At 35.8% G+C, this 16,019-nt stretch overlaps 1 protein-coding gene across 12 annotated transcripts in view; it reads left to right on the top strand.

The window, feature by feature from the left end:
• The window catches only part of HMBOX1 (homeobox containing 1), a 203,487-nt gene that overhangs the window by 85,051 nt on the left and 102,417 nt on the right, over positions 1-16,019 (top strand). For all 12 annotated transcript variants that reach the window (XM_024995876.2, XM_010807719.4, XM_010807721.4 and 9 more), the window contains 2 exons: positions 914-1,390; positions 8,769-8,854. In XM_024995876.2, the coding sequence (XP_024851644.1) occupies positions 914-1,390; positions 8,769-8,854 (563 nt within the window). The remainder of the gene's footprint in view (positions 1-913; positions 1,391-8,768; positions 8,855-16,019) is intronic.

Genomic DNA, 16,019 nt, shown 5'->3' with positions numbered 1-16,019 from the left:
TCCAGGCAAGAATACTGGCGTAGGTTGCCATTCCCTTCTCCAAGGGATCTTCCTCACCCAGGGATCGAACCCAGGTCTCCTGCCTTGCAGACAGACTCTTTACCCTCTGAGCCACCAGGGAAGCCTCTTATAGAGGGATAGAGAAACTGATCTCCAAGAGCTTAGGAGAACTGACTCAGTAGAAGTTTACCTGGAAAGGAGGAGAAAGTTCTTTGACATTTATTTTCATCGGCAAACACTTAACTGAGAGCCTGCTGCATGCCATGCAACCTATTTGGCATTAGAACCATAAAAATAGAAGAAATTCCCACTTAAAAGAATCTTCAGTACAAAGTCAAGTTTTATAAGAAAGGAATTCGAATGGTGAGAGTTTTTATGATATTTGACAATTCCCTTAAACTTAATATTGTCATCGACTCTGAGGCACTTTCTGGTGCACTGCAGTACCTTGTGTTAGTTAAAGGAAGCATAATATGGAAGCAGTTTCCCACGAAAAATGAATAGGTCATTGTGGACACAACCACCCAAGATCCATTTCTTGAGATAACTACATAGAGAGAATACATTACAGAGATGAAATACTCATGAAATTGCAAAGTGGTGGGTGAAATGGTGCTTATTAAGTTTTTTTATATGCCCCTATCATGTTTCCATTTAAATATTTTTGCTAGTTATTAGTTATTTACTTGGGCTAAGCTTACCAAATTGTTTTTGTCTATGCCAAATAAAAGTTACAGAATTCCTAGGTCAGTTTTGCCTATAAAACAAAGTATTACCCTTAATCATGTCTTAGTCATTTTCAGTAAAGACGTTGATAGAGAAATATTTTGTCTGTGTTCATTCTCAATACATAATGATACATTCTTTGGTAGATATTATAAATAAAGGGACTATTTTATTTTATTTTTTTTAGTTTGCTGGAAACCATGTCTCACTATACAGATGAACCCAGATTTACCATAGAGCAGATAGATCTGCTCCAGCGCCTCCGGCGTACTGGAATGACTAAACATGAAATTCTCCATGCCTTGGAAACTCTGGACCGCCTTGATCAAGAACATAGCGACAAGTTTGGAAGAAGGTCCAGCTATGGAGGAAGTTCATATGGGAATAGTACCAACAATGTTCCAGCATCTTCCTCTACAGCTACAGCTTCCACGCAGACCCAGCATTCGGGCATGTCCCCGTCACCTAGCAATAGTTACGACACCTCCCCACAGCCTTGTACTACCAATCAGAACGGGAGGGAGAATAACGAGCGATTATCCACGTCCAATGGGAAGATGTCACCAACTCGCTACCATGCTAACAGCATGGGTCAGAGGTCATACAGTTTTGAAGCCTCAGAAGAGGACCTAGATGTAGATGATAAAGTGGAGGAATTAATGAGGTTAGTTTCTTTCTTATTTAGAGTCCTCCAAATATTATGTGCTTAGACTGATTTTGAGTAATAAAGCTGTATTTCAGCTCTTTACATATGACAACTGTGGCTTCCCTCTTCCCCTTTGGTGATAAAGAAAAAATTAAATTTTTATGTTTTTAATTCAAAAAATTTTTTTTCTCTACCTAAGTTCTTTCTCTTTGCTGCTTTATAAGTCTTTTCCATTCTGTTATGTAAGCAAAGGTTAGCTTTCTTTCTCTTTATGGCTCTTATTTCTAACTTCTGAATTTTATGAATTGCTAACAAATATGTTGTAAGCCTTAAATGCATTGTAAGTACTTTCTCTGAGAGGTAGGATGTTTTTGTAATAATATGTATACTCTTAATTTTTCCCTCCAACATGCTAATTGACAAGCTAATTTTGAGCATCTATTATTTAAAAAGCAGTGTTCTTAAGAAAAATAGACATGGTTTCTGTTCCTAAGAAACTGAAGTTCTGATTTTTGCAGTAGATGCTGTGTACACACACACACACACACACAGAAATTTAATGTCATCTATTATAAGATAAGTGTAAGCACCTTGAATTTGAAACCCTGAAGAAGTCCAGTTTCAACAGAGGTAATTAAAGGGCTTCACCCTGAAGCTGAGACACTTTGAGGGCAGCACTGCTGTGCTTTCCATTCTTGTGTCTCCGGAATCTAGAACTGTCCTTGGGACATATTAAGGGCTTATTATGTCAAGTGAATAAATGAATTTGAGCTAAACTTTAAAGGATAGCTTCTGTTTTGAAATATAGGAAGTTTATTTAAAGTTAAGGGAATAGTAACAGATAGAAAAGGCAAGACATGTTTAGTCTTCTAAGAACTGCAGATTGGCTATATATGGTGACAAGAATAGTATATTGGGAGGCCAGTACAGGTTTGGGACAGATTTGAATTACATGTACATGATTTTATGTTTAACATGATGGAAATTAAAGGATTTTTTTTTAAGAGGTCTGTAGGAAAGAGATAACAAGCATTATTTTCGGGAGATTAGCACTGCTGTAGTAGGGAAGAGAGCCTGCAGATAGATTTGTTGTGGTTTATATGAAAGAAACTGTAGCAGGAATATGTCAGAAATAAAATTTTAACTTATAATTATGAGTTATAGTTCTTCTATAACACTGTAGGCGTTTAAGATAGTATAATGGTGACTTAATATTGCCATCTGAAAGGTCTGTAGTACCACGGAGGTAAAATAATCTTTTGAACAAACTGTCCTGAATTTACATTTAGGGTGGAACTGCCATATAGGGAATTTTGGGCTAAATGGACTGTTGCATCTAGATTCCAATGTAATTCCTGTAATAAATGGTTTCATAGAGCACCTACAGGACCTGTTATTTAAGCTTTGTAAAACTTAAAAGTATAAAAAAACATCAGTGTGGCTTTTCATTCATTTTCCTTGCTTAAACAGCTGGCCGAAGTTTATGTTCATTTTGAATTTAACATCTCCATCACTGTCAAGATTGAGAGAGAGGATCATTTGGGCAAACGGAAATTACTTTAATAGTTAACATGTAACGAGGTTAGTTTTTAATTGTCCTAAGAAGAGTGGGTATCAACAATAAAATTTGTTAGGATGATAGCCTTTTTGTTGTTGTTGTTGCTGTAATTAATCAGGTTTAGTGGACTTTAAAAGCATTAGTTAATTCCCAGATGTGTTTTAGACTAATGGGAAGTTTGGGAAAAGTTTATTTTTAACAAAAGTCTCTGGAAGATTGTCCAGAGTCTAAAACTTGAGTATAATGGTCTAAAAGCTTGACAACAGGGTTTATGGTTAAATCCAGCAAGTACACACATTCAAGTTTCATCATTAGATATATGTGTGTGTGTGTGTGTGTTTGTAATTGTTGCCAGTACTTAATTTACATACTGCCCCTTGTTGCATAGGTAGGATATTTTATGACTTCTTTCTTAGAACTGCTCCTGTGCTGTCCTCTACTCATCTAGCAGTCTCATGGATCCTTCTGGCGCTCTGTGGTCCTCTGTCGTTGCACCCTCCCCCACACCTTCACTCTTCCTTTGTGCCCATCTCTCATTTTTCTCAAGTCTACAAATAATCACAGTCCTCAGGTTTGAGGGAGAAGTTTATTGCATGACTATTTCACTTTTAATTATCACAACCATGCTATATGTGAGGTAGAGCAGACATATTGAGATACACAAAAATTAAATAACTGACCCAAGAAAACTTAAGTGGCAGAGCTCAGTTCTAACCCATGTCTTTATTTCCAGTGTGTCTGTCACTGACTGGTGTCTGTTGCTTCTGTAAATACATTTTTCATGTGTGTAGATTTCAATAAGATTTTAGGAATGATCATTAATATAACTCAAGACAAAGTGTGAAAGCCTTAATGTACTTATCCTCCACTCTCCCCCTAAGTGATATTTGTCACTTTAAGTCACTCCCTTGGGTAGCCTAATGAATTTTTATTTGGTCGAATGTTAGGGAATGAGTTTTGAGCAGCGAATCTTTCCGAGAACCCTGTGCCCACATAGGGCTCCACTCCCCTTTGCCCACTCCACACTCTGATGATATAGAGGGTTGTACTCGAGGTAGGGAGAACGGATACCTAAATGCCTTCCTGCTTCCTTTCCTACATATGTCACATGTAATTCACCTCGCTCATGCTCACATTACCCAGCCTCCAGAGCACTCAACCCTAAGATTTAGCTTTTAAATCTCATAATCCATTGGGTCCAAAAACTAAACTCCTAAAAATTTCAAGGTACACAAAGGAGAATTTTTTTTTTAATTCGATTAATTTGAAAGAAAGTGCTACTTTTTCCATTTTTGGATTGATCAGGGTTTTGAAAAAAATCAAAGGGAAACTAGAATGTGGATTCTCAGCAAATTGTTGAGTGTAACATTTTAGGAAGGACTTTAAAACCAAGAGCTAGGATAAAGACCGATTTTACATGTTAATATTTTTAAAATGCATCTATTAGTATATATGTTTATATATAGTTGTATATGTATATCTGCTAATAGTGTATATTAAAGTGTATTGTCCTACTGTGTATGTATAAAATAACAATTGAAATGAGGCTTATCAGAATTAATTTGTCATATAAAAGATGTTATTCCTGATTACCCACATATTAAATTTCATGAGTGTTTAGTATTTTATCTAGGATTCTGAGACATTATTCCGAGTTGATTATCTATATGCCTGATAGATTATTTACTTATGTAGGTAGGGATTTATGTTCTGTAGGACATAGTATTCAGTTACCGTGTTGTTTACACATACAGAGTAGATTTTAACATTATCTTGTAAGCTCCTAAATTATGCTTTTTCTCCATGAGTAGAAATTAAAGGGAGCAGTTTCCTATTAGTATGTGAAAGAATTTGTGTGTAGTTAGTTACGTTTTTCCGCCAGTGAAATAGTCTGTATTGGTAGGTACTTGCTCCACCTCTGAAAGTCTTGAGATAGATGACTTCTTTTAAGAGGTCTTAAAGAATGTGTAGTGTATATCAACTAAGAAAATTTGGATGTTCTTAAAGCATACAACTTTTAAACATTCAGTCTTTAATAGTCTTTGTTCGAGAAAAGAAAGCATTACCATTTTGAGCTAGTATACATAACTCTCTTCCATTCTGTTTTGGGAAGCGTAAACATATTTAACATTAGGAATTTAGAGCTGTTTTTAATAAATTATGTACATCAGGTTTTCCATTTTATAACCTTTTATTTTAACTACAGATTTTTTCATTTATGGAGCAAATTAAGCTCTAATATATGCAAACTCCATAATGAATAAGACACAATCTTTGTGCTCAAGGACTTTGCTAGTAGAGATAAGACCAGATCAGGAACTACTATAATACAGAATTGCATGTAATATATTGGTATGTATATTTGAAATGGTTAAAGTTAGCTATTAGAAGAAACAATCTTTTTTTAGCTCTGAGGATCAGAGAAAACTTCTCTGATTAGATGGTGATTATTATTTTAAGATGTCTTTTAAAAAGGGTGACTTCATGAAGAGGCATTACTGAGTGTATCTAAGTGATTAGATAGAAGTAGAGTGGTAGCTTATCTTGGAAGAAAACTATGGAATCAAAGAAAGATCAGCCTACACTTCACTTTACTGTTAAGACTGGAGAAGTAGAAATCATGAGGATAGTGAGAGCTTATAAGGGTGGAAAAATGGATACATTCTCTTTAAAGATGTCGAATTTTAGACAGAGGAAGTAAGGCGTAAGAGGTGAGACAAATTTGGAGTAAATGAAGGAATTTTCACACCAAGAAATTGGTGATTTCACAGGATATGATGTGGACATTAGGAGTGGCAGGTCGTTTGTTAAAGGTGGAATGAATGAGGGGGAATATGTGAAAGTTTAGAGAACAGGTTTAACCCAGTAGGATGGAAGTTTTTGAAATACATAAGAGAAGGTTAAATGCTGTTACTATTTTGGAACCACCTAGTGAAACCAACTAAACGACAGAACACTTGCATCTAAAATGACTTTATAGAAATCTTTTCATGCTGCCTTAAAATACCCAGTACAGATGTTAACTTCAGTCTTACGTACTTATAGCAGATCATTTGTTTCTTTTTTTCCTGGAGTTCTCTCTGGCGTATTATAAAATGATAGTCATTGTTTATATAATGCTTTTACAGTTTCAAAAAGTCTTACACTGAAGATTTTTAAATTTTATAAATTAGGTATACACATTTGATAATAATTTTCGTTTAATTTTAATTTCAGTGCTTGTAGAAAAATCTTTAAAGCCTTGTGATGGGGTAGGGGGCATATTATTGTTCTTATTTTACCAGATGATGAAACCAACTTTATTAAATGACTTGCCCAAGCACACCCTTTATCTTTTAAGTTTTGTTTTTCTTCAGTTTGAAAAAGCTTCTTTCTGGTAAAGCAGTTGAGTAAAGAGGTTTTTATTTTTAGTTTTTTAAACTCATTATGGATATTTAGAAACTTCCCACGTAACTAAAAATAGAATCTCTCAGAGGGTTAAATGAACTTCTACTCCTTTGCAGACTTTTTGGGGTTCCTTCTGTCTTGCTGCAGTGCTTGGTAATATCATACCGCAGGGCTGTGAATAATTCACAAACTGGATGTGCCCTATTGGAATAATTGAGTGTTATCTCCTCCTTATGACTTAGTCTCTACTCGAGGAGAAATTGATTTTAAATAAATTGATTTAAATTCCAATTTAAATCAATAGTCAAGAAAATACCATCTCATCATTTTCCCCACAAAAGCTCATTTTTATTTAACCTTACTAAATACTGTCTTAAATTCAGTTTTCATTTTCCTAGAAGGATATTCTGTACATTGGAATGCAATGCTTTACTTAAATTTTTTCAGCTTAATTTTGCATCTGTATCAGAAACCAAACAATTTGGTTGTTTTATTTACATAAACCAATTGAAATAGATACTGCTGAAGTTTATCTCTTGCTCTACTGACTGTTGTTGGATATTTGAGAGCCAGATGGTAATGTAGACGGGTATTTTGACCTTTAAATGTATTGTGCCCTTTTCTTTCAGATATATAAATTTCAAATTACGAATGCATATTTTTCAAAGAAATGTTTCCAGTATGAATAAGCATTTTGGAAGGAATTTGGCCAGTATCTAGATCAGTATGAGAAGCTTTAAGTACTGGATTAGGCTGCTGATTCTTTATTTTCTTCCTCTGGGAATCTTTTTGATTAGGATTTCCAACCAGTGGATGAAGAGTAGACTGTGGAGCTCCAGATTGGAAGCTGTCCCTACCATCACTTCTCTGCTCTTTTCCAGAATTCCTGAAAGGGAGCATGAAATTCACCAACAGAGCACTTAGCTCCTCCTCAGCAAAGGACTGCCAATCTGCTCTGAGTAAATCACTGCTGATTCTTTGGGGATAGGATACTTTACTTTTCTCATTCCAGATAATCTGTAGAGAGACTTGAGCTCCAGTCAGGAGTTTGCAGTTCACAAAGCAATGTATAAAGATTTCATGGTCCCTTTGTCTGAGATCAGGAGTCCGCAGAGCTTTTCTGTAAAGGGTTAGATGGAAAACATTTTAGACTTTGTGGGCAAGAGGCAAAATTGAGGACATGATATAGATACTTATATACAAGAGAGAAAGCAAATGATCACAAATTTTTATTTGCAAAATTCAGTATAGAATAATAATTGATCATCAAATACCATCTTTAAGATACAGGCCTACAGAGAATATTAGAATTTTTTGGTGAGAAGGGGATAATATTTTGCTCAATTCATGTTCAAAGTTAGTATTCCCTGTCTCAAATTGATTGCAAATGTTCATCATGAAAACTACTTTTAGCTCATTGGTTGTATAAAAACAGATGGGAGGCCAGATTTAGTCTATGGGCCATAGTTTGCTGATCAGCTGCATTAGACCATAAGTTACCACTATTCAGTTATTTTGAGCTTGAACAAAAAATCCATTTGTGTGATTCTTTTGAACATTCAAAGAGAAATTGATTAGTTTTAAGGCTTTAGGTATAATTTTCATTGCAGTATTATGTTTGTCTTGGTTCCCATTCATTGTCATTCTAGTGAATGTCTCATCTTTTTGAGAATTTCTTGGACTTTTAAATAAGTAAAAATTTATAAGAGTCTTCGTGGAGGAAAAATTAGGTCTATGATATGTAATGTCAAGGACATAGAATATAGTATAGTTTTAAGTATTAAGTATCCTGTGTATTACATGTATTAGGACATTAATGTGTCTTTTATACTAAAATTTTATATTCAGCCCACCCTGGTTAAAATTTTTTTGGTTTATTAAGGACAAAGAAGGCAAATTAAAAGGCAAAAAAGTACCTTAAAATGGCCAGCATTTTAGCAGTTGTGAGAATGATGATTTCTGTTCCTTTGACAGAGGTTTTCAAATGAACTGAACATGATTTATGCAGTTGCATAGTTAACATGCAAAACCACAATCTACTCACAACTAATTTTTGTTGTTGTTGCTGCTGCTTTTTATTTTTCTAGGATTTCTGTCTGTATAAGATACATTCATTCCCCAGTAATGAAAATTTGCATATACCATATGGCAGCTTGTTCCTAATGTGAATTTTACACAGCATGCGATTAACCGTCTCTGGTATGAGACTTACATCTACTGTGGCATTCACTAAAGCGTCTGTCTGATGGTGTGCTGTTTTAGGACTTGAATATTTGGTGTTTCTTGGTTTGTTTTAATTTCATATTTTCCCACAAGCTCGGTCTGTTTTACCTTTATTTTTGTGTCCTTTCTTTCTATGTTCTCCCCACCTCTCTGCTTCACCTTTCTTAGCAAAGATGAGGATTTCTACCTTCAACATACATTGTTGGTCTTGTCTTCTGTTTTTGTTAGGAGGGACAGCAGTGTGATAAAAGAGGAAATCAAAGCCTTTCTTGCCAATCGGAGGATTTCCCAAGCAGTTGTTGCACAGGTAACAGGTAAGAGCTGACGAGCCCTTTATTCTGGAATCTGGTCTAGTCTCTGCCTTCTAGTGCAGATGTTGGAATATTGCTTGCATTTCTGCATTGCAGTGCAGATCTGTCAACTTAGGCATAATAATGTATGCCTGTGATTTAAAACCCATTGTCTCCGATATCTTGGAACTTCTCCAGTGATTTTTTTTTTTTTATCTTGTGCTAGTAAATTTTACAGCATTTGTAAAAAGCACAAAATTCCCTATTTTATGACTAAAAAGGATTCTCTGGTTTTCTTGTAATTGTGACAGAGCTTATGACACATGCACATCCAACTGCTTTCAACATTTCATATTTTTAAAAGCTTTACAGTCCTCCAAATCTACTCCTTGATTTTACCAATTAAAAAAAGATTCATGGGAGTGAAGGATGTTGTGTGTTTTAACCACTTTTTCATATGTGAAAGAAAATGTATATTCTCAAACCATAACTGAGAAGATAAGAATTACCAATGTCTTCTCTTTATTTTTTTATATCCCATCGCGTTACCCAACCAACAGCAGCCCCATCCTGAGTATGTGGTGTATATGTGTCATTCTCTATTCAGATTGCATTTTTTATGAAGTTCTTGAATTGGGGGGTAGCATGTCTTTTCTTTGTTGGTCTGTAGTCTTCTTTTCTCAGCAATAATTTCTAAGAGCTTAGTAAAATCAACTATGTCTTAGTCATGGGAGGAACTAGAAACTCTTTCAACTACACACATGTTGTAGTTGATATATTGTTGTGTGTTGTATATTAACAGATATAAAAATTAATTTGTTTCTCCCATTCTTTTTTTTAACATTCCAGTAGCATCTCTGTGACTTTGGCCTTTTTAGCCTTTGCACCTCAGTTTCTCCTATTAATACATTGAAATAGTTGAATCTGGTCTTCAACAGCACCTTCCAGTTTTCAAGATGCTATTTCTGTTCTCTAGACATTGATACATATCGAAGCTCATTTTCCTCAAATGTTATTACTGACCATTTGGTTAAAAATGAAACGTGAGATTTTGGAAATCTTAAATTTCAACCCAAGAATCTAAGGTCACCCAGTCTTAGTATGTGCGTAACATATTACACTAGTAAAGTATTTTATAAATGATACTTCTGTTCATGGTTTAAAAAAAAGTTAAAGGCATGTCCCTTCCTCTAGAACTATTTATGAATCTAATTTTTGTAATCTTCAGTTGTTTTTCAATAGGATGCTTAAAATGTTACTTTTATCTTCAAGGATTAAGGTGTGGTGCTAAGGGCATTATAAGGGCAGTTTAAGTGGGTTTTATCAAAACCCACTGATACGCACTGTGGAAAGATCAGTTGTCTCTCAGGACTTTTAATTCAGCCCCCAAGATTAGAAGCAGTAGTATCTTCTAGTTTGCCAGCCTAAAAAAGAAAAAAAGAAAAAAAGAAAAAACTATAGTGTTATAAACAGCATGATAAAGTTGATTTTGCCCAAGTGGAAATATTTCTGAATCTCTTGAATACCCTGAATCTTGAATCATCTTGGACCTTTAAAACAGTGTCTTTGAAATCCATCAGCACCTTCCAGTTTTAAGATGCTATTTCTGTTCTCTAGACATTGATACATATCGAAGCTCATTTTCCTCAAATGTTATTACTGACCATTTGGTTAAAAATGAAACGTGAGATTTTGGAAATCTTAAATTTCAACCCAAGAATCTAAGGTCACCCAGTTGATGCAAATTATAATACAGTACCTCTAAAAGGAATTTCTTTGACATATCTGAGGCATTAGCTATACCATACATCAAATACTGCCTTTTTTGAAAGGGAAATTAAAGATGTTTTAGCATCTTGCCATTTAAAATGTAGTCCGTGGGATAGCGGTATTGGGAGAATGTACCCAATTCTCCATTTACATTTCTATGTACATCTGTCTGTCTCCATTTACATTTCTCCATTTAGAGAAATTTCTACATTTAGAAATGTACCACCCTAAACCTACTGAATCAGAATTTACATTTTAACCAGATCACCAGGTGATTTGCCATGAGAAGTAGTGTTCTAGGAAACTGGTGAGCTTTCCTGACATTAACTGCCATGGATTGGCATTGTCTAGCATTGTCTCAGTCAGTGACAGTCGTCATGATGCCATCTCTTGTTTAGGAAAGCAAGAGTTGAAATTTTTCCATGTGTTGTCTGTTAGAACTCATGGACTTTTGCCACTGTAATCATAGGATTTGGTACCATTAAAAGGTTCTTCCCCTCATTTCTGCCTCACCCCAAGTGATATCACTGCCTCTTCCTCCTCTTCATTCCTAGTCCAAACTTGGGTTCATTCATATATCTTTGGTTCTCCATTGTATGGAAAATGAAGTTCTTTATAATCTACTCCAGCCTGCTGTTTATAGCCATCTTGTTTTCAGTATCCTTGCTAGCTGGACTCAGCTACTTGACATTTCTGTATCTGTTCGCCTGGATGCTCACAGTCGTTGACTGTGCCTAGCTTGCCTTCATCTGCTCACCCTGGTCTTACTAATTCCTGTTAATCAGTGTTGTTGTTGTTGAGTTGCTGAGTGATGTCTGACTCTTTGTGACCCCCTGGGCTATCTCCCGCCAGGCTCCTCTGCCTCTGGGATTTCCCAGACAAGAATATTGGAGTGGGTTGCCATTTCCTTCTCCAGAGGGTCTTCCCAACCCAGGGATTGAACCCAAGTCTCTTGCATTGGCAAGCGGATTCTTTACCACTGAACCAGCAGGGAACCCTTTATCAACATTACTTCTGTTACTATCCTCATTTTGACTTCTTTGATCACTGTAGCCCATGTAGACCTCTCTTTTTTGCCTGAAATTAATACACTTAGTTTACCACCCTGAGAGGTTAAACTTCATTTCAGTTTGCATTTTAGAGTAGTAGTCTTTAAAAGCAGAGATCTTAAACATTCTCAAAGAGTCTAGCATTGCACATACTCTCTGAAGATCTCATGTTTCCCTAGAAAAGGAGTACTAGTGAAGCTAACACAAGGTATACATGTGAAAATTTACCCAGTGACTTTCTCCAGTGATACCTCCCCTCTGGAAATACTTACTTACTCAACAAACGCAGCATGAATTTCTGCCCTTAAGGGATTTGCATTTTTCTTTTATCTGCTTTAATTCAATTGTTTATGTTAGGCAGGGGCTCAAGGATGATTTATAACCAGATTGGTTCATTGTCCCTTTGGTCTACTTACTGAATTCATGTATTTCTCATGTATTACCATGTCACATTTCCACTCAGCCTGTCTAACCATCCAGCTAAACTCAGAAGCAATGCTTTTCATTCCAGAAAAGAGATCTAGCTAGAGAATAGTAAGTTAGTGAGAACTAGTATAAAGCTTAGCCCTCATAACTGACCCAGCTGAGATAAAGAAGCCAAAGTTAGAAAGGCTTCTAGGCACTTGGGCCTCACTCACTGGGGCACCTGATTAATATATTGGCACATTTTTCTGCCTGTTAAACAAATTAGTCAAGTTTATCTTAGAAGAATAGCTACCTGATGAAATCTCCCCCAACATAAAAGATGTGGTGCTCTGGAATCTGTCCTAGATTGGAGTCAGTTAAGTTTAACTCCAGTATGTGACATAATGAAATAAATCAACCTTGGGTAAAAATGAGAATGAGTGGTGCATAACAAAAGGAAATGCTAAATAAAAATGTGTAGTGAGGTGCAAAATTACCACACATGTGCTTGTTCCAGAAACAAAATACAGAGGCTTCTTTTTATAGATTTGGAGGATTTCTATAATAAGATCAACAAGAAGTTCATAGGTGGGGTCTGTATAAATAATATCCTACTGATAGGAAAAATGACAGTATAAACAGGATATAATAACAGTGCCTGCTGAATTTCCCAGCATGTTATTTGTAGCTTCTTTCACAGAGTCATAGCTGCTCCCGAGAGTGGATTTTTACCCCTGTAAGAGATCGGGCAAGTTTCAAAATTCTCACTAACAGTGGTAAGGTGGGGAGCATACATAGTCTTTGCTTTAGTAATAAACATGTAGGTTTTATATTCACGTTCAGGGTGAAACATTTTCTTGGGGTGTGAGAATTATTAAGACATGATTTTCTTCTTAGGTGACCTCTGGGGAAAATCAGGCTGGCAAAATAAGTGGGTAAGTGGGCAATGCTTTAGTGTGTGCTCATCAGCTAAATAGGTATCCTAATTAGATTCATGTCCTCTTAAAAAGTAAATACATAAAAGAAGAAAAAAAGAGTCCTCTCTGAGTTTTAAGAAATTTACCCCAATTCTGTTTTCTTGGATGGTAGTGGTATAATGGGAAAATGACCATTAAACTTTTGAATGCCAAAATTCTAGTCCTTCTGTCAAATAGCCTTGTGATCCAGGGCAAATCACATAACTTTGCTGAGCCTCATTTTCTTTATTTATAAGATGTGGGGTTTGACCAAATGTTTTCCAAGTATCTTTTCTAGTTGTCAAACTCCATTCTGTTTTTAAACAGCTAAGTACATTTAACAAGTGTGCATTTTACCCCTCCCTCATGACTCTTATTCTCCAAATGTAAGAATTTGTATAAAGAGAAGCTCTGAACCAGTTTTAGAAATGTTTCAGCTGAATTCAGATCACTTTCCCTTTCTTCCTTATCTTTAAAATGAAGAATAGGGACTTCCCTGGTGGTCCAGTGGTTAAGACTTCATGCTTCCACTGCAGAGGGCATGGGTTCCACCTCTGGTTGGGGAATTAGGATCTCACATGCCATGTAGCATGGCCAAAAATCAAACAACCATAAAATAAAACAAAGGATAAAAGCACTACATATTTAGTTTAACTACAGTAATTTCTTTACAAAGTTTTGTACCTATTGATCCTCTCCCTGATTAGAGAACTTCAGACCTGACACTAGAAACCAACTAAAATGTCAATATACCTTTTAAAAAAAATGAACATTATGTTTCAGGGTAGTTGTATATTCACAGCAAAAGTGAGCTATAAGTATAGAGTTCCCATATACCTCCTGCCCCTCCACACACACACACACAGCCTCCCGTAGTCTTCGCATCTAGCACTTTATGAAACCTACATTATCACCCAGAGTCCCTATTTACTTTAGGTATAAATGGTTTTGTACATTCAAATAGGTCTTGAAAAAATGTAATTACTATTGTCTACCATTATAGTGTCAGAAGATGACACTCTAGTTTCATTGCCTAAAAGTTCCCTGTACTCTACCTATTCATCCTTCCCTCTTATCCCCTGACCCTTGACAACTGCTGAGCTTTTTGCTGCCTCCATGGTTGTGCCTTGTCCAGAGTGTTATCATATAATATGTACCCTTTTCAGGTTGGCTTCTTTCACTTAATAATAATTGTTTAAGATTCTTTAATGTCTTTTCATGGTTTGATAGTTGATTTCTTTTTAGTGCTTAAGTAATGTTTCATTGGATGTACCACAGTATATACATTCATCTACTGAAGGACATCTTGGTTGCTTCCAGCTTTGGGCAATTATGAATAAAGCTCCTGTAAGCAAGTAGAATTTACATTTATATTAGAAAAGTAGTATTGGTTGGGCATAAGTCACAGACTATGGTATTATCCTATTATAACCAAATATAATTCTAATGCTTATCTAACAAGATCTTATCAATTCCTACCTGATGAATTTTACTAGCTCATGTAGAGCTCTACTATGAAGGCTATTATCTGTCTATAAATATGGCAGATTTCTGCATGTAAGTTGGAACTTGTGTTTCCAAATTGAAAAGGTTTAGAGCTTTAGTTTCTATTAGGAGAAAACGTCCTTTCAAATATAAATGTTTTTGCAAAGTACATTTTAGGATTTTCCCTTGTCTCTGAAGAATAAGAACAGATGCTATCCTCTGGTTCAAAAAAATTATTTTATTCTCATTTTCTTCTACATTCAGCAATTTGTTGCCAAACTGTTTTCTTACAAATACAACACATATGGTTACCTTTCTTTTCCTCAGTAAAAAAAATCCAGGCTGTATATCTGAACACCCATTTTTCTCACTTTGGTGAGAGCTGTGAAAAATTGGAGTGAAAATAATTTCAGAGGACACTTTTTGTCATTAGAAAAATCAGTTTTCTATAGTTTTTGATATTTAATGTCTTACCAGGGCTATTAGCATCTCACATGCAGTGTATGGGATTATACATTTTTGCTGTTAAACTTAAGAAGGTTGATTTTCAGTATAAAACAGGATTTCTCTTCCACCTGTGTTTAAAATAGAAACTTTATTTTAAAAAACTTTATTCTACCAAAAGCTTTGACAAAAGTGATTTTAAAAAGTTAGGCACAAGTGTGGTTTTTCATCCTTCAGTAATTTTCATTTTTGTTTCTTCCCCGTTCTTGCTTCCTAAGATCATGGAGAAAAGTCTGTACTTAAGGTGTAATATTCCTTCAAGAGTTTTATGAAATACTTCTTACCTAACATAAGTAAATTTTCTTTATATTAAAAAAACCTACAGGAAAAAATGAAGAAGAAATAACCCCGGTAAGAGTCAGAAGGTATCTGTGTCTGATAAAAGAGCATAGCCTAAAGTTCAGCAGTAGGCAGTATTATAAATAGCAACCTGCAGAAGAAGACTCAGAGGGAATGGAATAAATACCATTTTTACTAAATTAAGTCTTTTATGCTTTAAGGAATATTCCTGCCAACTCTTGTTAATTCATCGGTTGCTGCATTTATTTATTATTATTTTCTGGTTGCACTGGCTGTTCATTGTTGCACGTGGGCGCTCTCTAGTTGCAGCGAGCAGGGGCTGCTCTTCGCTGTGGTGCGCGGGTTTCTTTCTGTGACGGCTTCTCTCGTTGCAGTGCACAGGCTCTCTCGGCACGTGGGCTCAGCAGTTGCAGCTTGCAGACCCCAGAGTGCAGGCTCACAAGTTGTGGTACATGTGCTTAGTTGCTCTGAGGCATGTGGAGTCTTCCGGTCCAGAGACTGAACCCAATGTCCCCTGTATTGGCAGGCGCTTTCCCATCCACTGTGCGCGGGGAAGTCCCTGTATCTATTTAGTTGAGGAACTGAAGCTTGAACTAACAAAGCTTGAGGGCCTTGATATCTGAGAGACCCATAAAATTTTGAAACAATCATGCAAATTCTTAAGGCCTTTAAGAAAGCTTTTAACATCAGTGTGTATCAACTTCAGCTAAATTTAACTAC

This window comes from Bos taurus, chromosome 8 (assembly GCF_002263795.3).
Source record: "Bos taurus isolate L1 Dominette 01449 registration number 42190680 breed Hereford chromosome 8, ARS-UCD2.0, whole genome shotgun sequence".
NCBI lineage: Eukaryota > Metazoa > Chordata > Mammalia > Artiodactyla > Bovidae > Bos > Bos taurus.
This window is presented reverse-complemented; position numbering and strand designations above follow the sequence as displayed.